Source organism: Labeo rohita, unplaced genomic scaffold, assembly GCF_022985175.1.
Source record: "Labeo rohita strain BAU-BD-2019 unplaced genomic scaffold, IGBB_LRoh.1.0 scaffold_343, whole genome shotgun sequence".
NCBI classification, from domain to species: domain Eukaryota; kingdom Metazoa; phylum Chordata; class Actinopteri; order Cypriniformes; family Cyprinidae; genus Labeo; species Labeo rohita.
In genome coordinates, this window is record NW_026129261.1 from 1 (window position 1) to 25532 (window position 25532).

General features: G+C 40.1%; 2 protein-coding genes across 5 annotated transcripts; both read right to left on the reverse strand.

Moving 5' to 3' along the window:
* Positions 1 to 3558: 3558 nt before the first annotated feature.
* LOC127160393 (uncharacterized) lies at positions 3559 to 12401 on the reverse strand. Its single transcript, XM_051103032.1, has 7 exons — positions 12302 to 12401; positions 5065 to 7075; positions 4824 to 4987; positions 4519 to 4739; positions 4252 to 4381; positions 3987 to 4087; positions 3559 to 3895 (listed from the first exon to the last, which is right to left on the reverse strand). Exons 2-7 carry the CDS (start codon positions 7025 to 7027, stop codon positions 3757 to 3759), a joined length of 2718 nt encoding a protein of 905 aa, XP_050958989.1. The 5' UTR covers positions 7028 to 7075; positions 12302 to 12401; the 3' UTR covers positions 3559 to 3756.
* A 902-nt stretch (positions 12402 to 13303) lies between these two features.
* On the reverse strand, positions 13304 to 24814 carry LOC127160396 (uncharacterized). 4 transcript variants are annotated; one of them, XM_051103040.1, is made up of 8 exons: positions 22866 to 23315; positions 22666 to 22729; positions 20276 to 22291; positions 20022 to 20185; positions 19640 to 19860; positions 16299 to 16428; positions 14400 to 14500; positions 13304 to 14298 (listed from the first exon to the last, which is right to left on the reverse strand). In XM_051103040.1, the coding sequence occupies exons 3-8, from the start codon at positions 22230 to 22232 to the stop codon at positions 14160 to 14162; spliced, it is 2712 nt and encodes a 903-aa protein (XP_050958997.1). In that variant the 5' UTR covers positions 22233 to 22291; positions 22666 to 22729; positions 22866 to 23315; the 3' UTR covers positions 13304 to 14159. The 4 variants fall into 4 exon arrangements, with proteins under 4 accessions (XP_050958997.1, XP_050958994.1, XP_050958996.1 ...); XM_051103037.1 differs by having other exon boundaries at positions 22666 to 22779; XM_051103039.1 differs by lacking the exons at positions 22666 to 22729; positions 22866 to 23315 and adding an exon at positions 24687 to 24814.
* Between the last annotated feature and the right edge of the window lie 718 nt (positions 24815 to 25532).

Below are 25532 nucleotides of genomic sequence, written 5' to 3' on the forward strand. Positions count from 1 at the left end.
GACTCGACTCAGGGGGTCTGCCGTGACTTGACTTCACTCGACTCAGGGGGTCTGGGAGATCACTTGCTCGACTCAGGGAGATCAGCCGTGACTTGACTCGACTCAGGGAGATCAGCCGTGACTTGACTTGACTCAGGGGGTCTGCCGTGACTTGACTTCACTCGACTCAGGGAGATCAGCCGTGACTTGACTCGACTCAGGGAGATCAGCCGTGACTTGACTCGACTCAGGGAGATCAGCCATGACTTGACTTGACTCGACTCAGGGGGGTCTGCCGTGACTTGACTTCACTCGACTCAGGGAGATCAGCCGTGACTTGACTCGACTCAGGGAGATCAGCCGTGACTTGACTCGACTCAGGGGGGTCTGCTGTGACTTGACTTCACTCGACTCAGGGAGATCAGCCGTGACTTGACTCGACTCAGGGGGGTCTGCCGTGACTTGACTCGACTCAGGGGGCTGCCGTGACTTGACTCGACTCAGGGGGGTCTGGCGTGACTTGACTCGACTCAGGAGGGTCTGGCGTGACTTGACTCGACTCAGGAGGGTCTGGCGTGACTTGACTTGACTCGACTCAGGGGGGTCTGCTGTGACTTGACTTCACTCGACTCAGGGAGATCAGCCATGACTTGACTCGACTCAGGGAGATCAGCCGTGACTTGACTTGACTCAGGGGGGTCTGCCGTGACTTGACTTCACTCGACTCAGGGAGATCAGCCGTGACTTGACTCGACTCAGGGGGGTCTGCCGTGACTTGACTCGACTCAGGGGGGGCTGCCATGACTTGACTCGACTCAGGGGGGTCTGCCGTGACTTGACTCGACTCAGGGGGTCTGCCGTGACTTGACTCGACTCAGGGGGCTGCAATTACTTGGCTCGACTCAGGGGGGTCTGCCGTGACTTGACTCGACTCAGGGGGGTCTGGTGTGACTTGACTCGACTCAGGAGGGTCTGGCGTGACTTGACTCAGGAGGGTCTGGCGTGACTTGACTCAGGGAGATCAGCCATGACTTGACTTGACTCGACTCAGGGAGATCAGCCGTGACTTGACTTGACTTGAATCGACTTGACTCAGGGAGATCAGCTGTGACTTGACTTGACTCGGCTCAGGGAGATCAGCCGTGACTTGACTTGACTCAACTCAGGGGGGTGTGCCGTGATTTGACTTGACTCAGGGAGGTCTGCCGTGATTTGACTCGACTCAGGGTGGTCTGCCGTGACTTGACTTCACTCGACTCAGGGAGATCAGCCGTGACTTGACTTGACTCAACTCAGGGAGATCAGCCGTGACTTGACTTGACTCGACTCAGGAAGGTCTGCCGTGATTTGACTTGACTCAGGGGGGTCTGCTGTGATTTGACTCGACTCAGGAAGGTCTGCCGTGACTTGACTTCACTCGACTCAGGGAGATCAGCCATGACTTGACTTGACTCGACTCAGGGGGGTCTGCCGTGACTTGACTGGGGGGCGTCTGCCGTGACTTGACTCGGGGACAACAGCTGTAACTTGGCTTGACTCAGGAACAACAGCTGTAACTTGGCTTGATTCAGGAACAACAGCTGTAACTTGACTCGGCACTGAAAGTGCAGCTCTGACTTGACTTGACATCAGAGGATCAGCCATCACTTGATTTGCTTTGGGTATGGCAGACATGACGAGACGAGATTCAGATGAGATGGCCTTGGCATGATGAGGCTGAGGCGTGGCAGCCATCTTGGCCGGTGACTCTGATGGGGCGGCCATCTTGTGAACTGTCTTGGGGATGGCGGCCATCTTGTGAACTGTCTTGGGGATGGTGGCCATCTTGTGAACTGGCTCTGGCTCTGAGCGGCCATGACAGGTGCAGACTCTGGAAGGGCGGCTGGCATGATGTGAGCAGGCCCTGGAGCGGCAGGCATGACGTGAGCAGGCCCTGGAGCGGCCGAGACGGGTGCAGACTGTGGCTTGGCAGACGTGACGAGTGCAGGCTGTGGCTTGGCAGACGTGACGTGAGCAGGCCTTGGCAGACATGATGTGAGAGGGCTCTGGCTTGCTAGACATGACTTGAGCAGGCTTTGGCTTGGTAGGCATGACGTGAGTAGACTGTGGCTTGGTAGTTACAACGTGAGCAGGCTTTGGCTTGGCAGGCATGGCGTGAGAGGGCTCTGACGCGACTTGAATAATTCCAGACATAACAGAAAAATTCCCAGGTTTGGCAGATACTGGGGGACAGCAGGGTTCCTCATCAGCAACCCCCACAGTAAATGGTGAACCACCCAACCGGAGTGCAAAGTCAATGTATTGTTCAAGTGACCATTAAGGGGTATTACTTGGCATTAAATTTGGCATGTCCTTAGCCAAACCAAAATGAAAAATATCCTTTAGAAAAATGTCATTAAAGTCTACCTCATAACACAGCTCACAGAAGTCCTCCACGTAATCCTCTATGGGCCGGTTTCCTTGACGAAGACAAACTAGAAAATCTCCTGGATTCATGGTAGATTTGTGTTGATAAAGCTGCTGGATCTGTGGTGTGGCAAAGTATTCTGTAACAGGACTAGTCAGAAGCGTGGCTAGATCCAAGTGCGAGCTTTATTGTACAGATCGTGGTCAAGACAGGCAGGGTCAGACACCAGCAAACAGTAACATCCAGGACAATTCAAAAGCGTAATGCAAAAAGTCAAAATCCAAGAGAGCAATCCAAAGTAACAAAATAAACAAGGCAATGAAACAAGGCAAAAATGACTAGGGAAACAAGGCAAAAATTTCATATGACTATGAAACAAAACAATGACCATGGAATTAACAAAACAAGGCAATGAAACTGGGGAAATGCTTGGTACAGTCCACACAGGCAAAACAATACCACGCAAACTCCTGTTTGGCATGGCCCTCCTTAAATGGCTGCCAAACAGGAAGTCACCAAAGAAGCAGCAGAGGGAGCGGTAACAGACAGTACACGGGCAAGGGCTCCCTCTGCTGTTACAAGAAGGAATACAGCTCTAGCTACTGGGCATGCGCACATCAATCTAACGTTATTTTTGTCACACTGTACAACAATAAAACAGTTTTTGTATTACAGTAAGGGCTAAGTTTAGGGTTGGGGTAGGTGTAGACGTTAAAAAAACACAATCCAATAGGCAGAACAATTTATTTCATTGTTAGTTTCTGGTCGGAGTTGTATCCCTTCTAGGTGAAAAATGAAACCACTTCTTCTTGTTGGCATTTGCCGCAGGCAAAGGCTTATCAAAGGCGTACTGCTGCCCTCATCAGTTCATCCGAAGAACGCCGCTTAATAGGTTATTTATCCCTAATATAGTAGTCAGTTTGATACATAAAGCAAATAACAGCTTTTATTGTTTCATAACCCTTAGAAAGGATTTTGTTAAGTTTATGCAGTCTTGATGAATCTATTTTTTTTTTAAATCATAGTGGAACAAATTTTTGCTCTGGTTGAGTTACATTGTTTTTTTTTTTAGTAAGAAATCTGTGTACCAGATATTTACATATTTTCCACAAGATGACTCAAGCAAAAAAAAAACTGAAATTACACAAATTATCCTATTTTACATAATTGTTTTTTTTTTTTTAATCTTTTCATATTTTATTATCATCAATATTTTTCAATTATCAGAACCTTGTTTGTAGAAGGATGAATCTTAGCTCATCAAATACAAAAAGTGTGAGGATCTTAAATCCTACATTTAAACTCATCCATGAAACACATTCATAATGCAGAATCAATGCACACACTGTAAAAAAACTTAAAATACAAAATCAGATCTGTGGAGCTGAGCTGAAGAACTTTTTTAGACTCGCCCTGGAGTTCCATCCTCTCTCCTTCGCTAAGCTGAACACACTCCCAAACAGATCAGGGAATGAAGCCATCAGATTGATGCTCTCTGCATCCTCTAAACTACGTAGAGAAAAAAAACACACCAAAAAACATGGTTTGACATGAAATTCTACTGATTTATTGAGTAAATACTGTACATCATGTAACTCACTAATGTTCGTGTAGGTTGCGTATAAATCGCAGCAGGCCCAGTGTGTTCTCAGGATAGGCTTTCTTCTTACCATCCAGTTTCTGGACAAGCTCAGATGGCAACTGACAAACAATATTTTGACAATGAACAAATTTTTCATTTGTAATGTAATCATTTATAAAGTAATCATTTAAGATTTAAGCTAAAACGTATTGAATTAAATTTGAACAATAATAGCAAGGTCAGTTATAGTGAATAACAACAGGTTTTAATACAACATACTTACTTTATTCTTCCATTCAGAAAAACTTTTCCCCTCTGTGTGTTTTGAAATGGCTTTAAGGAGCTCTTCATCTGCATTACGACAGTTTTCGGCCTCTTTCTCATTTCCCAAAATTTTCAAATACCGCACTCTCCTGAGATGATTTCAGAAACAATATATAATCAGCTATAATATCTGTTCTATAATGTCTAACTCATGGCCCATTGGATGTATTGATTCAAGATTTGTACTATATTTTAATACTCAAACATCATCAAGATCATAATGTACCTGTCATCAGTCCAGAAGAAGGGGTGTGTGAGGGTTTGCTCCACAGTTGGTCTCTCATTTGGATTTTCATTGATCATCCACTCGACGAGATCCTTCGCTACATCATCATCCAGATGCTCCAGTGAGTATCTTCCTCGTAAAACATTGTACTCACAATCCACATCTTCACCAAACGGATGGTGTCCTCCAGAGAGAATGTAGTACACTAACATCCCAGCAACCTTAAAACAGATTACAGTGTTACCATGAGTTCAGAATCTTCACAGAGTAAACTTTAAATTAACTGGTTAATATTGAGAACCCACCTGAATGTCAGAGCTCCTCTTGTATCCAGTGTTGACCTTCTCATTTATGTTTTCCTTTGCCTTCCAGCATCTAGTTCCAGCAATGCTTGTTCTTATAGTGGTTTCGCCCTGTTTTAGTCGACGACTTATGCCAAAATCAGCCAATCTGGCTTTTCCTTTTATGTCTATAACAAACAGAAAGTTGAAATTATTTAAAGAACAAAAAGAGTTCTAATTACATACACATACGTTTAGCTCTTACCAATCAGGACATTCTGGGGTTTGATGTCGCGATGGAGCACTTTGGTCTTCTGGTCGTGTAAAACCTGTAAACTGCAGAGAACTTCCTTCACCAGCTTCTTCAGAACCAAAGTTCTCTCAGCCGTGTCATCTGGTAAATGATCTTGGATATATTCCTCCAGTGTGTACTCACAAAGCTGAAGAACAAGGTATCCAAAATGTATATCCTCTGCAAAGTCTACATATCGCACAATGGAGGGACTGTCGAGTTCTGGAAGCCGTAGAAATTCCTCCTCATTTTTGAGGTCTTGGTAATTAAACCTATCCATTCGTTTCACAGCCACCTCAGTGCCGTCATCCCTCAAACCAAGGAAAACTTGAGTTCCATCACTTCCCTTAGCGATCAGAAATTCAGCGTCAAGAACAAGATTAAGGTTTCCCAGTCTGTATGTCTGGCTAGCATCAGTGTTAGCTAGCTTCTCAAGCTTGGACCTCCAACGACGGCTGGTTTGATGCCACCTTCTTGAGTTCTCATTTGTCTGTGTGAACGGCTGCACACTTGAATTTGATTCCTCAATGGATGTCACCACAGAGTCTGTAAATAGTTCTTCTTTACCTTCACCTTCTTGTGATCCCACCTCTTGCTGGATTTTTTTCTTTTTTTTCTTCTTTTTCTTCTTTTTCCGGCTAGTTGATAGAGCAGCAGTCTCCTCACATAAATTATCCACTGCACTTGAACCTGCTGCATGTCTCAGTGATTCATCCAACTTATGCAGCTTTTTTTTCATGACTTCATCCATCTCTATCATTGCAGTGTTAAGTATCATCTCTGGGACAGAGGACAATGCTACAAGTTCAGGAGCAATATCATATATATAGGCAAACAGTCCATAGGTCCAAACTCTAATTAGACTTGAATAATTAGGATGCGTGAGAGGCAATAGATTTTTGTACAACTTCTCATAGACAGAATGATTAACTCCCAGTTTCTGCTCAGACGTCTTCTGCATCATGACATTGAGTATTGTTAAAATCAGATGATTGATTATTTCTCGTTGTTCATTTCCAGGGTGCTGAAGACTGTTCGTTAAAATTGGCACAAGTTCACTGAATGTCTGAGGAGAAACACTTTCACTGACACACAAAGCAACATTTAAGCAGTTCAGTACAATTGTCCAGTATTCCTGAGGGATTCTTGAGAAGCGTTTGATGACTCCCTCAATGTATCTGTCTGCACTCTTTGTATCTTTTAACCACTTGATGGCGCTCTGACGATACTGCTCTGCACTTGGACCAATGATGCCATAGTACAGCTCAAAATAAATCAAACGATCAAAAGGATCCTCTTGAAAGAAATGTTCCTTATAGACTCTGTAAACGTCTGTCTGATTTTTTGTTTGTACAATACAAGAAAAAGACAAAGATATATATGCTTTCTCAAGCACTTCACCCTGTGAAGACAGTTGACCAATCATTCTCTCCACATTTTTATCGAGCTCTGGATTCATCCCATAATTCCTTTTAGGTGAAGCTCCAGCCTCTATAAGTGTTTTCACAATGTCTTCACGGTCATGATCAACAGCACATTGCAATGGAGTAAACAACTGTAATTGATATCCATTTGGGTCAGCTTTTGCTGCAAGTAATCTCTTTACAATACTCAGAGGAACTCCAGCTGTAAATGCAGCATAATGTAGAGGTGTTCGTCCATTTGTTGAGGGTTTGTTTGGATCAGCAGACTCTTCAAGTAGATAAGAGCAGATTTCTTCATTTCTGCATAAAACTGCTGCAGTTAATAGAGTAACATCATCATTCCAAACTTCAGAAGGGTACAGTCCATTAATATCTCTTCCTCTTAGAAATTTTTTAAGTCTCTCTGCCTTATTGTCCATGATGCATTTTATTAAGGGGTCTGTTATTCTAGGTACCACTGGGACTGGAACTGGAACTGGAACCGGAACTTTTACTTGGATCTGGAATGCCATGGATCTTCAAAAGCATCTCAATCAATCTTCAAATCTGCTCATTACACTCTGTGGAGAGATGTTAAAAATCATTGCCATTCTTCACGATCTAATTTTTCAATGTTTTTCTTTTATTTTTTCAGAAGTAGTTGTAAAAAAACAAAACAAGTCATAATGATGCAGTCACATTTATCATTGCTCTGCAGAACGTTACAGTCCACCGGTGCGTGAAGAGCAGAGCGAGCATTTTCCACTTCACCATATAAATGTCAAAAGTTTCGTGTGAGGGAAAAAAAAAAAATTCCATCGGGTAGTGGTTAAGTTAATCACGCGAATTTGATGTGCTGACGACAAAAAAGCTGCTTTCCTTTTAAACCGTAAAATTTCACTGAAATATCACAGATCTGTCTGCAAAAGAGAAAAAATTGTAAACGATAATGTACAAACGTGTAAGACCATTTTCTATTGAAAAATACATTTACTTTATGCTTAGTTTACTAAAAATATATTTATGAGCTTAAAAATACCCTGAAATTGTTACTTTCGGTATAGATCTGTTTGCAAACATTCGGGATGCGCGCGCAGCATGCTTGCAGAAAACCCGGAGAGATAGCCTTTATGGCTAGAGAATTAACGGATACGGTACAAAATACTTAGATTTAAAAAGAGTATAGATTATATTGATTAGATGTCATTTTCAAAATATTATTCGCATATTACAAGAGCTTGTCACCCAGCAATAAGCACTGATATTCAACGAAAGTGGCGTTAGATAGTGGGATAGTCATTCTATATATATCTATGGTCTTACAGATCCGAAACAGGGATGACGTTTTTTTGTGGGCGGTTCAAGTTATGGAAGGCCGGATTATTAAAAATTTCTTTACACGTCACGTGTACAGACGTTATAACGCGTGTACACCTAATTGCGTCTACACGCGTTATTTCTTGTACAGACGTTAATGTTTGGCCAATGGCAAGGCTGGAAACATCGAAATTTGCATAAAATTAATTAAACATATAATAGTGATGTAAGTCTCTACATAATGACATGTCAGTAATTAATAATACATATAAAAGTGACGTACCAAAATAAGCACTAACGCACCTGGCGGTCACATGATAATGACGTCGTATTATGACCTAGAAGGAGGCGGCATTTCAAAATACGTGCGTTAGAGGAGTTAGTTTCAGTGACATATATTAAAATAGTTATTTTGATTAAAAATATAATTTACAAACTTTATTACACATGTAACATGCAATTTTATTAAAATTAATTAAAATACGAAATACATTTTAAAATACAGGTGGAAAGAAAAAAGTTTACACTGCTTAAGTGATCCCAAAATTTAACATATGGCTATTGCCCCTTATTGAATGAGTTTTTGTGAAAAAGATTACGCTCAATAAAGCAATAAGCTTTAATTAAAAAAAAAGTTTAGCTTTTGTAAAAACAATAACATAAAATAAATATATTTAAAATAAATAAATAAAAACTTTAAATAAATATTTTTTCACAGGTGTATTGAACGCAACAACTTTTCAACGCAACACAGTTCAACCAATCACAATCGAGGAACTGTTTTTTTAATTGCAAAATTGTACACAACAAGATGGGGAACATCCATAGGGAACATCCAACAACATAGGGTACATCCACCATAAGTAATACAAATAATCAACATAAAACTGTAGACTGTAGTATCCATCTGCAGACCAGCAGCACTACCAGACAACGAGATTAGCATGGAGGACAACCAGGATTGTCAAAATGGGCCTAAGAGTGAATTGTTCACTTAATAAAATTATTTCTAAAATTATGCTGCTGCTGCTGTGTGTGTGTGTTTAGATTTTTATTGAAATGTTTTTAGTTTTCATATAGAAAACTGCACATGTTTTTGGCTTTGGAGTAAACATTTCTTTTGAATCTTGTGATTAAAGTGTATTTCATATAAAACGCCCTTAAGTTTCAAGCATTATTTTATATATCCTGAACAAGAAACAGGAAATAATTAAACAAATAACTATTTACAATTATATTACATTATTAATATTATTATATTAATGTTTTATAAGGCACCTTATGTTTTGCCTCAAAATGTACTTTATCATAATAAATATATTTATGGTTTTGCGCGCTAGTGGATGTGACTTTTATTTTAACACCGGAAATCTTGTGTTTACGCGTCTACCCGTAATTACGTGTACACGCGTTATAACGTCTGTACACGTGACGTGTAAAGAAATTTTTAATAATCCGGCCTTCCATATATCAAGTGGCAGTCTATAGGTTGTTTGCACATGACGTCATTACTGTGGCGCGAAATGCAGCTGGAGGGCAGGAAGTGATATTTCTCCATAGGAATCACTAGCAGAAACTCAAAAATGCCTATGTTTTGCGTTGTTTATGGATGCTCAAATCGGTCAAACCGAGAAACTACAAAATATCCTTTATCATGTATGAAAATTTGCTGTTCATAAGGGCGGAAAGGCAAGAAATTGACTGAAAAGCGCAGGAAAAAGTGGCTTGTAAATCTCCATCTGTGGTCAGGAGGAGAGTCGGATAATGCTTGTGTGTGCAAATGGTCAAGAAAAGATATAATATGTTAAGATATTAATAAAGAAATATATAAATATATACAGGGTGAGACAGTGAGAATTCAACTAATGCTAGAGCGTCATTGATTATAACGGAAGATTGTGAGATTGCAATAAATTGAAGTGAGTGACAGCTTTTTAGTGACTATATGGAGGTGCTATTTGCTCGCTTTCTATAATCAGTTCGGAATTTGAATAAAAGTTTCGCTTTACGTGCTGCTAACAGGACCAATAGCCACAAAACCCTGCACCAAACCCTGAAGCGAACTTTCAGGAGTGACTGGAAAAGCATAACGAATGAGATGGAGGAATGTCTGTACTGTACAAGAGAAACGTATAAACAAAAAAAATCACAACATATGTTGGATGTGATCCTTATGTTATGAAGAGGAGTGATTTTTCAACTAAATTTAAATAGCTGCCTCATGTAGCCTGTCATTGAGGCGGTGGAAATAAGCCACGCCACCTGATAGCAAACATACTCTTTCGAAAGTGATTCCTACATTTATATGAATGATGCAGGATATATGTGACTCCTGAAACTACTGCTGTACAGGGTTTTGGCCATTGGTCCTGTTAGCAGCACGTAAAGCGAAACTTTTATTCAAATTCCGAACTGATTATAGAAAGCGAGCAAATAGCGCAAAAATTAACTTTTTTTTTTTTTTCAAATTCTGAATTGATTATAGCCTAGAAAGCGAGCAAATAGCTATTTCATATAGTCACTAAAAAGCTGTCACTCACTTCAATTTATCGCAATCTCACAAGGTTCAGTTGTAATCAACTGCAAATATAATGTCTTATTTGCATTGTATGTACGTGTGGCATTTAGCATTGAGTGAATTCTCACTGTCTCACCCTGTGTCTATTTATATTTCTTTATATCTTAATATCATTATATCTTTTATTAACCATTCGCACACGCAAGCATTATCTGACTCTCCTCTTGACCGCAGACGCAGGTTTACAAGCCTCTTTTACCCGTTTTTTTTTTTTCAGTCAATTTCTTGCCTTTTCCTCCTTATAAACAGCAAATGTTCATACACGATATGAAACAAAATTTCTCGGTTTGACCGATTTCCATAAACAACGGAAAACATAGTCATTTTGAGATTCTGCTACTGATTCCTATAGAGAAAAAACACTTCCTGCCCTCCAGCTGCATTTCGCGCGTCCTCAGAATCACGTGATTGCAAACAACCTATGGTCTATGGAGCCATGGAATAAAATAATTAAAAAAAAGGTCAATTTTATTTTATATCTCAAAATTCTGGCTTTATTTTCGCAATTTTCGAGATTATATCCCACAACTCTAGAGGAAAAACAACTCGTCATTCTTTCTTTTCCCCTCAGTTTAGAGTTTACATCCCACACTTCTGGCTCAAATGAACAAACTCACTAGTTTTGTTAAATCGAGTTATAAACTTGCATTTATAAGAAAAAAAGTCAGAATTGTGAGATTAAAAAATGTTATGTAAGAAATGTTAATAGTAATGGGTTTAAATAATATTTCATGCTGTAACTGCAGGGCTAATACAATACGTCCCCTATGAACAGCATATGTGAATATTATGTAGACCTATTGTTTAAATCAAATTTATGCTTTAAAAGTAGAGTAATCATAGCCGTTTTCATCCATGTTCGTTTAAACATCTGCGTTTAGCTTCAAATGGCCTCTTTGACTGCAGTATTCTATAAAAAATGATTTGCATTCCGATTTTGATATCAAAAGGCACAAGAATGTTTTTTCCCCCTTTTACTCCATGGATTTTACATGTTTACCTCCACTGGTTAGCAGTGTTTTTTCTGCAACCACTATGCGTGCGCAGATGCAAGTGACGTCACTGTGACGTCTCCTCAAAATTGGTCTATACTAAACGAGTATACTTAAAGTCTGCTAAACTAGAACAATTAATTTTTTTGCTTAATGCCCTTCAGTTGTGCGGAAATAGTGCTGAGGTCCAAATAAAGATATACTGAAATATATTTGATTGTGCTAAAGTGGAACTATTGCAAGGACACTTCAGGTACACTTTAAATATCTTGCATTTATCTTGCATTTTATATTATACAGAGATAATACAAACTTTATTATTTTGAGGACAACATATATATACACACACACACAGAGAGAGAGAGAGAGAGAGAGAGAGAGACAGAGAGAACTGGTTGTAGCGAACTTCGCAAACAGCGGTTTGGATCAGTGTAAAATGCCAGTTTCATTTAAAAATGGAGCCACATCATTCATTATCATGGGAATAACATTTTTGTTTACCCCAGGTGTGGAGGTTTAAGTGAATTAAACTGACCTGTGACATTAGAGCATTGCACAATATGCCATTTTTATTCGTACCAGTGAATGTATTATTAATTTATTATTAAATTCATTATTTATTTATTTATTTACTTATTATCTAATTCTGAAAAGCTGAAATAAAAACAAACAAACTGAGTATGATTAAAAACAATAAACTGTACTCGAGCAGCCTATATGACAAATAAAAATAATAATACATCCTGGAAATGAACCTATACGCCCTTCCTTGTTCTTACATCAGGTAGAACACATCATTTACTACACAATCATGAACAAAACAGTGTGTCAATACTCAATTTGCTGAGTAATATCATACTGTACATTTAAAATATAAATATTATAAACAATAAAATGTTGAGCTCTTTAAAACTGCTTACCTGTAGCTCAGTCAATTGTCGAAGCATTAGGTGTTATAAACCTTTGCAGCTGCTCAAAACCACACCTGTCCAAAGTTCTTCTTAAGCAAAGTCTACACACTGTAACAAACAACCTGGTTTAATCTAGAACAATAAAGAGATGTTTCAAAAGAATAAAATGGACAGAACCGCATTAAGACTATATTATATTAGAAAAGCAAACTTGGTGAGATTTTGTAGGATTGTAAGATCTGTAAGAAATGCTCAACAAGCCAGTCCCACATAGGGGAAAAGCTATAAAAAGGAGATCCTGATGACTGCTGGCACATCCGTGACCTCCTCATCGACTTTTATAACCTAGGTATCAGCAACCAAAATAAATATTATAGCATTCTAAATAATACTACTAAATATTATGTTTAAAAAAAAAAAAAAAAAACATGGATACAAATTAACCATGGTTTTGCTAACCATATTTTAACCATGGTATTTGTAGTAAAATAGTGGTTATACAAAAAAAAAAAAAAAAAAAAAAAATGGTTTACACTCTTAGTATAATAAAACCATGGTTAATTTTGGTAAGGATCTGAACCAAGGTCTTTACTCGCATCATGTTTTACAACAACTGAAAGGAATTTTAGCTTCACAGTAAAAATGCACTGCTTTGGTCGTCTTGCTGCAGGTTTAAAAAATGAAGCAGACTACAACAAGATTAAAAAAAAGCTAGGCTAGATGCATCAAAGACACATTGCTGCCCTCCTCAGTTCACCTGAAAAAATCCACTTAATGGATTATATTCTTCCATTTAGCCCAGTAATATGCAAAAAGTAATAAAACAGCTTTTATTGTTTCATAGTCCTTAGTACTAAGAATTGATTTTAATTAAAGATTTGTAACTCCAGACTCCAGCATCTCTGAATACATGATATTTCTTGCTATATGATGGTTAGATACACTCCATTAATACATGGCACACAGTTTCTGGTTTTCCAAAGCTGAATGTTCACCAACCATTGGCAGCCAATTATTCATAACAACCACACTGACCCCACTTCCCAATCTTGTATTTAATGTGTCATTCACTGTTTGTTGTAATGAAAAATAATGTCTGCGCTTATTTCCCTCTTCCCATTCATTCTGCCATAATTTAGCTACTTCTTGCAAAATTGTAGCAATTCCAAAGTTTGAAAGGAGAAAGTGTCATTTGAGGGTTTCTGCGCCATCTAAGCAACTGCTGTTGAGATTTGCTGTTACTGTGGGTTACCAACAGTTTTGCCACTGTTTAGGACAAAATGTTACCCCTGTGAGTATTACCCCGACTTTCTTATTGCAGGGTCTGCCTGTTGCCAAAATGACAGGAAACAGGGATTTATAATGTAATGAGAAAGGCAGAATATTTCATGTACGTCAATTTTGCTTGGATATGAACAATAACTGTTTTTGTGTGTGTTTTAATCAAAATGCACATTCGCATTTAAAGTAAGATGGAAACAGGCATCCTGGTGAGGAAGGAACAAGATGATTTACTATATTGTTGATAAAAATTAATATCTAATATTTTAATCATATTTCTCTCTTATCCTTATTCACATAAACATTACATTTCACATTCATTATTTAAGATCTTTAAGATCTTGTAAGATATTTATAATTGGAAAAAAGTGTGATATTAGAAATGTATGCATTGTTTTATTATTATTTAATATTGCCATGAGCTGTGTACCAGATATTTACAGTACATATCTTCCACAGGATAAACCAATAACTGAAATTACACAGATTAACAATCTTAAATCTATCCCTATATTTGAACTTCATTTTCATGAAACACATTCATAATGCAGAATCAATGCACATAGTTTAACCAAAAATACAACAATCAGATCTGTGGAGCTGAGCTGAAGAACTTTTTCAAACTCGCCCTGGAGTTCCATCCTCTTTCCTTCGCAAACCTGAACACACTCCCAAACAGATCAGGGAATGAAGCCATCAGGTTGATGCTCTCTGCGTCCTCTGGACTATGTACAGATAAAACACACACACAAAAAAAACATGGTGTGACACACAATACTACTAATTTATTGAGTAAATACTGTAGATTGAGTTACATATAACTCACTAATGCTCATGTAGGTTGCGTATAAATCGCAGCAGGCCCAGTGTGTTCTCAGGATAGCCTTTCTTCTTACCATCCAGTTTTTGGACAAGCTCAGACGGCAACTGAGAAAAGAAATATATTTACAAATACAATTTATTTTTCAAACCAAGAATAAAGCAGGCCATGCACATTTCTAAGAAGGAAAATCTTTTAGATTTTTGAGGTTGTTTCTATTTTCATTCATTAAATATATATATATATATATATATATATATATATATATATATATATATATATAAACTGTAAGGTTTACAGAACCTCAGACACTTTTATCTTCTAAGACAGACAATACACACACAGTGTATTAAGATATAGACATATGTTTCCACATCTCACTGAGAGAAGATGTGAGAAAAGCCCCTTTCCACCTATTCATTCCATCCACTTCCCCTCACCCATCTCCTCTCACTCAGCTCACTTAGACTGGTCAATAGCATAATATAATGTTTCTACATGAATACAAGTGATATCCATAGTCATGTTTAGTATCATTTGAACTGTCACTGTGTGTCTGGTACAATGGTCTCATTCTCACAAGAAGTAACTAAAAGGTAAACAGATCCTAAGAGTTCAGAGATATATTGCTCACTGTTGAGGCTTTACTATTTCCCAGTGTCTTTCATGCAAATCACCATCTGTCCCCAAAAGGTGCAAACGATCAAGTCTAGGACTTGATCAATGCAAATTCAAATTGTTAGTTCCTGTCTCCATTTCGGGGGATGTCTGCCTGGGTCTGAAGTACTTAAAGAAGTGTAGCAAGAAGATCAGGGCGCTTTCTGTAGCCAGAATGAGCCCATAGTACGAAGTGTGTTGACACACTTCATACTATGTATTTTTCTCAAGTCAGGTATGCATCTTACTCCTAGACTCATCTTGGAGATTTCTTGTATTGATTTGATATCTTTGAATTGGCTGTATAATTGGCATAATACATATTTACCTGACTGCTAATAAATTGTTACATTTGAATCTATTCTTATTTGCTCTGTAATTATTGACTCTAGTAGATTACGATGTATCCTTGTTACCGCATTTCCTGCATCAGGTTAGTAACGGACTAAAATTCAGTTGAGATGGAGCATAAGGCGCACCAGCTGTATCTTTAGAGATCCGGCTAACACTTGGTATTAGTTCAAGTGTACTTAGACTGTAAGGGCTAAAAGGGTATTTCCGTTTAGGTCAACTGAAAGTTGTTCGACCAACCTAAATAGGGTAAGCCTAACCTCTGTTTACTGTAATATTACTCTAGCTAAGTGCACATGGGAGACCATGGCATGACTAAACCAAAGCTACTATCGGAGAAGTAATGTTGGTTGGCTTATATCTATAGTAGTGGTCGTGACCTCTGACTAGAGATAATGTTGCTTTATTCAAGTGTGTACAGATCTATGGGGACTAAACAAAGGTACTTTTAGAATGAGCAAGCAGGGGCGGCCGTCTAAAGTATTAGTCAATTACCTCTGTCTAATATCCAAGACTGATGACAATGTGACCGTAAGGTACGCTAACGGCCGAAGCGATATCTTTGAGCGACATGAGCACCCGAATGAACGAGTACAATGATATTAAAGAGCAAATAGAATCATCAGATGTCTAGATCAATTATCCTATGAAGGACCTATAATAATTTGCATTCTAACCTATATTCGAGGTCATAATAAAATGGAGTCAGATTAGATCATAAAATGGAGTCAGATTAGATCATAAAATTGAGTCAGATTTGAATTTAATCTAAAACCGAACACGCAAGAAACCTTCATCCACTATTGGATACCTCCATTGGGCCAACTGACCTTACAATATATATATATATATATATATATATATATATGTGTGTGTGTGTGCCTTAAAGTTACTCACTTTAGTCTTCCATTCAGAAAAGCTTTTCCCCTCTGTGTATTTTTCAACAGCTTGAAGGAGCTCCTCACTGACATTACGACAGTTCTCTGCCTCATTCTGGTTCCCCAGTTTTTTCAAATACTCCACTCTCCTGACAGGATTTCCAAAAATATCTTCAGCTGATAAAATTTTATTTTCTAGATACAATGCAAGTTCCCTTTCATTTAATTTAAAATCATCATTTGTTAAAAATAAAGGTTCTTCACAGTGTTGGCATAGAAGAACGTCCCAGGTTATGTATGTAACCATGGTTTCCAGAGGGAACGAGACACTGCATCGAAATGCTTTGGGAATGCCCCCACTCTGAAACACGTGTGTAATCGGTGCAATGGAGCAACGAGACATCAGGGGCGAGGTGACGTGGAGACCAGGAAGCATAAAAGCACGTGCGGTGAGTAAGCCGGTAGCTTCTGTGTTAGAAAAGCAAGTGCGGCAGGGATGCTGGAAATATGGCAATGAGACACGGCGTCTCATTCCCTCAGGGAACCCCATCGTGAACTCGAGCTGAGTAGAAACGCTTTGGGAACGAGATGCCCACACTGGCAGACTTTCAAATCCCTGCCTAGTGTGTATCCCTGAGCACAGCTAGGACGAGAGACCAGAGGAGCCAGGAGTGGTATGAATGTCGAGGCTGTAGAACCTCATGAAAGTGAGTGGCTTGGACCAACCGGCAGCGTTGCAAATGTCAGAGAGAGGAACCCCTGACGAGAAGGCCTTGGAGGCCGCCATACTCACGCCATACAGGTAGAGTGAGCCTTGACCTCCTAAGAGAGGAGAGGGTCAGAGGACTTGAGGCTATGGAATAGCAACCCAAGCCTCAGCACACCGTGGAGGAAATGTGTAACCAGGGGGTGTTTTCCCCCGACTGACCACCAAGAGGGAAGTGGAAAGCAGCTATGGCTGCCACGTACACCTTCAAGGTGGAGGGGGTCAACCCTGTGGCAAACCGGTCCTGCATGAACTCCAGCACTGAACCAACTGGGCAGTGGACTGGGTCAAGCTGGTGGTTGCCACACCAGGAAGTGAAGAGTCTCCACTTCCAGGCATACACTTTCCTCATTGAGGGAGCTCTGGATTGGAGGATGGTCTCAACAACCTCAGTTGAGAGACCGGAGGCTATGAGCTTCCACAACTCTGGACAGGGATGCAGCATCGTGCCCCCTGCTTGTGAGAGGAGATCCCTCCTCGACGGCTCTCCATGGGAGATTCCCGTCAGGAGGGATCTCCTTTCACAAGCAGGGGGCACGATGCTGCACCACCGTCCGGAGTTGTCCGATCAGGTCCGAGAACCATACTCAGCCCGGCCAGAACGGGGCTACCAGCAGTAGCGAGATGCCGTCCTGGCGCACTCTCTCCAGAACAGAGTGGAGCAGAACGATCGGGGGAAAGGTGTACAGACGAAGCTTTGGCAATGTCTGTACCATGGCATCCAGGCCCAGGGGAGCTGGATGACTCAGAGAGAACCAGAGGGGACATTGCAATGTCTCTTGAGTCGCAAAGAGGTCCACCTGAGCCTGGCCAAACACTCTCCAGGACGTCTGATCCCTGACTGAGATTTCCCGGGATGTACACTGCTCTCAGCAAGAGGATTTTCCCCTGGGACCACACAAGGATCTGATGCACCTGCTTGTACAATGGGTGCAAATGCAGACCTCCCTGGTGATTTATGTAAGAGACCACCGATGTGTTGTCGATGCGCACCAACACACGACGATCTCTCAGGTCCGGGAGGAAGTGTTTTAGTGCCTGAAACACGGAAACACGACCAGCATTTCCTGGCAGTTTATGTGCCAAGTGAGATGGCGGCCGCTTCACAGACCGTGGGCTAGGTGGCCTCTCATGATCGCTCCCCAACCAGTAAGGGAGGCATCTGTTGTTAGCGTTACACGACAACAAGGAGTACCCAAGCCCGGGCCCTGATTCAGGAATCAAGGTTTCCTCCACATGTCTAAGGCACGAAAGCATCGCTGCCGTGAGGATCGACTAAATCCGAGCAGGAGACAGACTTGCCTGCATCATGGTCAAACCCCACACCACGCCCAGATAAGTGGTTCTCTGTAATAGAGAAAGCGCACTTTTCCCGGCGTTCAGTTCTTCAGTTCAGTTCCGCAACCCCAGTTCTTTCATATGGGCGAGGATGACATCCCAATGCCGAGCCATCAGCCGCTCAGAATGAGCTAATATCGACATAGAGTCAATAAGGTTCAGTATGCAGATGCCCTGGAGTCACACCTGAGCCAGAGCAGCATTTAGTGAAAGTATGGGGTGTGAGTGTAGTAAATAGCCGCTCTACAAAGGGTCCACCTGCCCAGCAGCCTATGTCAGTGTGCCCACACATCAACCTCCTGAGAAATAGGCGATCTAATATGCAGTCTGCTCATGAGCGAACAGCATCAATCTCCTCGGAGAAAGTGAGCTGCAGCAGCACGAGCTCTCACTCAAAGGGGGAAGAACCACAGCACGGGCTTCCGAGTCCCAAGAGAGAGTGTTAGATCTAGGGAGAACGACAGAGAAAAGGCAAGCCCATCTATATGCGATCCCCACGACTGCAGCCACCGCCCTGCCTCGGCAGAAACAGGAGCTAAGCCACGGAGAACGCCAATGCGGGCAGTCAGCTCCCTCAAGAACTGATTCCCATGCTTCGCCCCCAAACAGACAACAAATAGATTGTGTGTATCCCCACCCGAAATAGCACAGACAGAGAGGGACACACAGTCTAAATGCCACTGCATACATTTGTAGTAATGCTTGTGGACATAGTGACACTCTCAAAAAAACAGAGTGACACACACACAGAGCGCTTGCTGAAGGGACAGAAGCTACCGGCTTATTTACCGCACATGCTTTTATGCTTCCTGGTCTCCACATCACCCCGCTCGTGATGTCCTGTTGCTCCATTGGACTGATTACACACGTGTTTCAGAGCGTCGTCTCGCTGGGGGTGTTCCCAAAGCATTTCGACGCAGCTTGAATTCCTGATGGGGAATCATTTTTGGTTCCACAAAGAACCATTTAGACAAAGGTTCTTTAAAGAACCATCTCTTTTACCTTTTTTAAATCTGAAGAACCTTCTTTCGACACAAAGAACCTTTTGTGAAACAGAATGGTTCCTTAGATGTTAAAGGTTCTTTATGGAACCATTTAAACAAAAAAGGTTCTTCTACGGCATTGTGAAGCACCTTTATTTTTAAGAGTGTAAGCAGTGCTGAACCTCTGAATTACAGATCATGAGTTTATTGAGGTCATGTGATCGGTTAGTTTAGAGTGACAAATGCCATTGCCAGATTAATGGAGCGTTATACCGTTCATCAGTCCAGAAGAAGGGGTGTGCAAGAGTATGCTCCACAGTTGGTCTCTTGTTTGGATCTTCATTGATCATCCATTCGACGAGATCCTTCGCTACATCATCATCCAGATGCTCCAGTAAGTATCTTCCTTCTAGAATGTTGACTTCACAACGTGGACCTTTACCAAATGGATGGTGTCCTCTAGAGAGAATGTAGTAAACTAACATCCCAGCAACCTTCAAACAGGTAACAGTGTTACTAGTTCAGAATTTTCACCAACTATGGTTTAAATGAACTGTATTTAAATCAGCAATCAGATTTATAATACTGTATTTTAAATAATATTTTTTAAATTAGTTGTAATAAACTACCGACTTCAAAGAAGAGGAGAGACCACCTGAATGTCGGAGCTCCTCTTGTACCCAGTGTTGACCTCCTCATCTATGGTCTCCTTTGCCTTCCAGCATCTAGTTCCAGCAATGCTTGTTCGTAGAGTGGTTTGACTGAGGGTCAGTCGACGACTTATGCCAAAATCAGCCAATCTAGCTTTTCCATTTATGTCTAAGAAACATAGAAAGACCGCTGTCATTTAAAAAACAAACTTAGTTTTGATAAATTAATTAAACATGGAAACTTTGGTTTAGCTCTTACCAATCAGAACATTCTGGGGTTTGATGTCACGATGGAGCACTCTGGACTGCTGATGGTGTAAAACCTGTAAACTGTAGAGAACTTCCTTCACTAGCTTCTTCAAAATCAAATTTCTCTCAGCGCTGTCATCTGGTAAATGATCTTGGATATATTCCTCCAGTGTGTACTCACAAAGCTGAAGAGCAAGGTACCCAAAATGTGTATCCTCTGCAAAGTCCACATATCGCACAATAGAGGAACTTTCAAGTTGTGGAAGTCGTAAAAATTCCTCTTCATTTCTAAGGACTTGGTAATTAGACTTAATCATTCTTTTTACAGCCACCTCAGTGCCGTCATCCCTCAAACCAAGGAAAACTTGAGTTCCATCACTTCCATTAGCAATCTGAAATTCATCACGGAGTACAAGAGTAAGGTTTCCCAGCCTATAGGTATTGTTAATATCCATGTTAGTGAGCTTCTCAAGCTTGGACCTCCAACGACAGCTAGTTTGTAGCCACCTTCTTGAGATATTTGGGCTCTCAGCAGGTTGTGTGAATGGCTGCACACTTGAATTTGATTCCTCAACAGATGTCACTACAGTGTCTTGAAATGGTTCCTCTTTATCTTGCTGCTCACTTTCTTCTGATCCCTTCTCTTGCTGGATTTTCTTCTTCTTCTTCTTTTTCCTGCTCTTTGAAGGAGTTCCAGTCTCACATAAATGATCTACTGCTCCTGAAGGATGTGTGAGTGATATGTTCAGTTTTTGTAGCCTTTTGTTCATAGCTTCATCCTCTATCTCTGCAGCATTAAGTATCCTCTCTGGCACTGAAGGCAATCCGCACAATGCAACAAGTTCAGGTGCAAAGCAATTTATGTAGGCAAAAAAACTGTATGTCCACATTCCAATCAGACTTGAATAATCAGTACTTGTGAGAGGCAATAGACTTTTGATTAACTTCTCACAGACAGAATGACTGAGTCCCAGTTTCTGCTTAGACGTCTTCTGCATTATGACATTGAGTATCTTCAGTATCAGATGATTGATTTTTTCTCCTTGTGCGTTTCCAGACTGCTGAAGACTGTTTGTTAGAATTGGCACAAGATCACTGAATACCTGAGGAGAAACACATTCACTGACACACAAAGCAGCATTTAAGCAGTTCAGTGCAATCGCCCAGTATTCCTGAGAGATTCTTGAGAAGCGTTTGATGACTCCCTCAATGTATCTGTCTGCGCTTTTTGTATCTTTTAACCACTTAATGGCACTTTGACGATACTGCTCTGCACCTTGACCAATGACGTTGTAGTAGAGCTCGAAATAAATCAAACAATCAAAAGGATCCTCTTGAAAGAAATGTTCCTTATAGACTCCATAAACTTTTGTCTGATTTTTTGTTCGTACAGCACAAGAAAAGGAGAAAGATATATATACTTTCTCAAACACTTCACCCTGTGAAGACAGTTGACAAATCATTCTCTCCACCTTTTTATCGAGCTCTGGATTCATCCCATAGTTCCTCATAGGTGAAGCTCCAGCCTCTATAAGTGCTTTCACAATGTCTTCACGGTCACGATCAACAGCACATTGCAATGGAGTAAATATTTGTAATTGATATCCATTTGGGTCAGCTCTTCCTGTAAGTAATCTTTCCACAATACTCAGTGGAACTCCAGCTGTAAATGCAGCATTATGTAGAGGTGTTAGTCCATTTGTTGAGGGCTTGTTTGGATCAGCCGACTCTCCAAGTAGATAAGAGCAGATTTCTTCATTTCTGCATAAAACTGCTGCAGTTAATGGAGTAACATCATCATTCCAGACCTCAGAAGGGTACAGCCCATTAATATCTCTGCTTCTTATTAATTTGCGAAGTTTCTTTAACTTGTTGTCTATGATGCATTGTATTAGAGAATCTGTTTTTCTAGGTCCTACTGGAACTGGCACTGGAACCGGAACTGTTACTTGGATCTGGAATGCCATGGATCTTCAAATACTCTCAAAGAATCTTTAAGTTCTTTCAAGAATCTTCAAATTACAACCTGTTGAGAGAAACACTTAAAAACTTGGATGCTGAGTATTATTGCTTCTTTTTTTTCATTCTTTGCATTGTTAAAAGACACAATTAATCTTAATGTTTTTAGTGATGGTTTTTACTTGAAAACCTTTAAATTCAGTCAATATCATCATGTGTGAAAAATATGAAAAAAAATGTGATGATATAGTTTTGAGAAAACATTTCAAAAATATGTAAACCTTTACTAAGTAAAACATTCAAACTGTAAAAGATTCATAAACATAAAATGTAATGTGAAACTGTCCTTGTGAAAACCTGAACTTCTAAGATAACAGCATATGAGTACACTTAAAGGGATAGTTCGCCTATTTAAGACATGAAGTTGTATGCAATCCTTACCAGCACTATAGTGTATACACGCTGACCCACTCTGTGATCACCTCCCTGGTCAGAGTTCTGGCCGCTGGAAGTTTTTCAAGAAAGTAGTCCCGGTTAGTTTCCGGGGCCTCAAAACTGTGTGTTTTTACGTGAAAAAATTATATGCGTTTCAAAGCTTGATTAATTTACATCACAAAAAACACTCCAGACAAAATTCATACCTCAGTTTTAATCGGCACTATGTTCTTTCCATTACCGTCAATCCACGCTGCTGTCAACCTCAACAGTGCGCACGTTCCGATCAGCTGTTCCATAGTGTTTACACACTCGAATGACAACGACGTAAAAAGTAGAAAATTAACAATGGTGCGAACTTGTAAATTCCCAGGTTGTGACCACAAGAATGTGCCGGGATCACCGTTCAGATTCCATCGTTTTCCTGTTTCGGATATAGCTATGAGACAGCTTTGGCTGGTTGCCATCGGCTATTCTGCGGGAGCTAAAATATCCAGCATCAAGGATTTTCGTGTGTGCAGTGCTCACTTCAGCGAAGACGATTACATCCCCAACCGAGGAGGAAAAAGCAAAAAATGGATTTTAAAGATTTTCACTTATAAACACGATGATACCGACACAGGTTCCGCATAGTTACAGACAATAACAGCAATAGCGAAGCATCATATTTTGTTGTGTTATATAGATTCAACTTAATTCATCAGTAAAGACATTTGCCGATTTTCTCACCACATAGACAGTCGATTGTTTTCGATGCTATCATTGCCCCGGTTAGCATATTCTCAGTGTAGCCTAAAAACTGACGTTAGCTTCAAAATAAACCTGTTGTATGCGACATAAAGTTAGTAAATAGAGCTTACCCATGGTACTGGTACAGCAGAACTCTTTAAAATCCGTTTTTTGCTTTTTCCTCCTTGGTTGGGGATGTAATCGTCTTCGCTGAAGTGAGCACTGCACACACGAAAATCCTTGATGCTGGATATTTTAGCTCCCGCAGAATAGCCGATGGCAACCAGCCAAAGCTGTCTCATAGCCATATCCGAAACAGAAAAACGATGGAATCTGAACGGTGATCCCGGCACATTCTTGTGGTCACAACCTGGGAATTTACAAGTTCGCACCATTGTTAATTTTCTACTTTTTACGTCGTTGTCATTCGAGTGTGTAAACACTATGGAACAGCTGATCGGAACGTGCGCACTGTTGACGTTGACAGCAGCGCGGATTGACGGTAATGGAAAGAACATAGTGCCGATTAAAACTGAGGTATGAATTTTGTCTGGAGTGTTTTTTGTGATGTAAATTAATCAAGCTTTGAAACGCATATACTTTTTTTCACATAAAAACACACAGTTTTGAGGCCCCGGAAACTAACCGGGACTACTTTCTTGAAAAACTTCCAGCGGCCAGAACTCTGACCAGGGAGGTGATCACAGAGTGGGTCAGTGTGTATACACTATAGTGCTGGTAAGGATTGCATACAACTTCATGTCTTAAATAGGCGAACTATCCCTTTAAGTATTACTTTTTTGCTGTTATTAAAAAACAGACAGTTTATTAGGACAAATCCATCCATATTGCATCTGTGTAGCCACTTGTTACAGCAATATTCACAACTAAGTACGACTATCACATACTTAGCTCAAGTTCCTGTGCATTCAATGTTGTTGTTTGTCCAAACGTAAAATAAAATAATCCCTGAATCCATGAAGATCAAACCAGTCAGCGTTTGACTGTATAACCCACCCCCTCCAAAGTTTCTCCTGCAGGTCTAAACATGCATGCTCCAGGCACATGCCGTCCTTAAGAGCACGCTTATTCATAAAAACCGCTAGAAAGTAATATTATCTGGAGCCATTTTACATAGCAAAGAATGTAAATGTGACATTTAAGATAGCTGGTTTGTGTGACGTTTGTGTAACAGTTGTTAAAATACTGCTATTGATAAATACTCTGCAAAACACAAGACTGATTAAATGCTACAAAATTACAGCTTTCAAACAGCGTATTAAAATGGTGATAATTACCTACTTCCCAGAAGTCATAAGGTGTTTCCATTCAGTAGAGGTAGACCTAGGTGGTAGGCTGTCTTGTTGGTTGACCTTGATAGTACTTGGTATCCAGTGAAAAGGTACGTGGCTATACCTTCCTCATTCTTACACACTGTACACGTCATCCACTGCACGCCCAATTTAGAATAAAAGGCTATGTAAGAAACCGCTGAAAGGTGTTTGGCAACTTGCTGTAGCTGATAAACAGAGTCAATGGTATACACTATGCCTAGTTTAAATAGCATCCTAAAACAAGTTAACAATATAAGATTGCTCAGCAGCAACTATGTGTAAAATGTACTATTTCTGTACTGACTCAAAATGAATGTATGTGGCCAATCCAATCACATTATCTTTATCCTGTAATGTTATTCATTGTCACTTTGATCATATCAAAATCACCCCCTTTTCCAAGGTGGCTAACCATCTTTATTTTGTCATTCTTTTAAAACTGTACATTTGATCAGAATCCAAGTGTGTTATGAATTACCAATCAAATAATAATTAGTTTTTATAAGCATTTATTTACATTAGTATTCAAAAACATGTTTAAAATTCAACAAATGAAAATTAAAACAATGATTTACAAAATTTAAATTCTATTTTTGCATATCAGATTAAGCTAGAACTGGTATGAATATGGACATTACATGATCACTTAAGAGTTGTTCTTTGATTTTTTTGTAAAATTAGATTAAAGTGCCCCTATTATGCGTTTTCAAATATGTCCTTTCATGCAGTGTGTCATGTAGCTGTATGTGAACATAAACTATCTGCAAAGTTGTGAAGCCGACAGTGCACGATACATAAAGTTATTGTCTT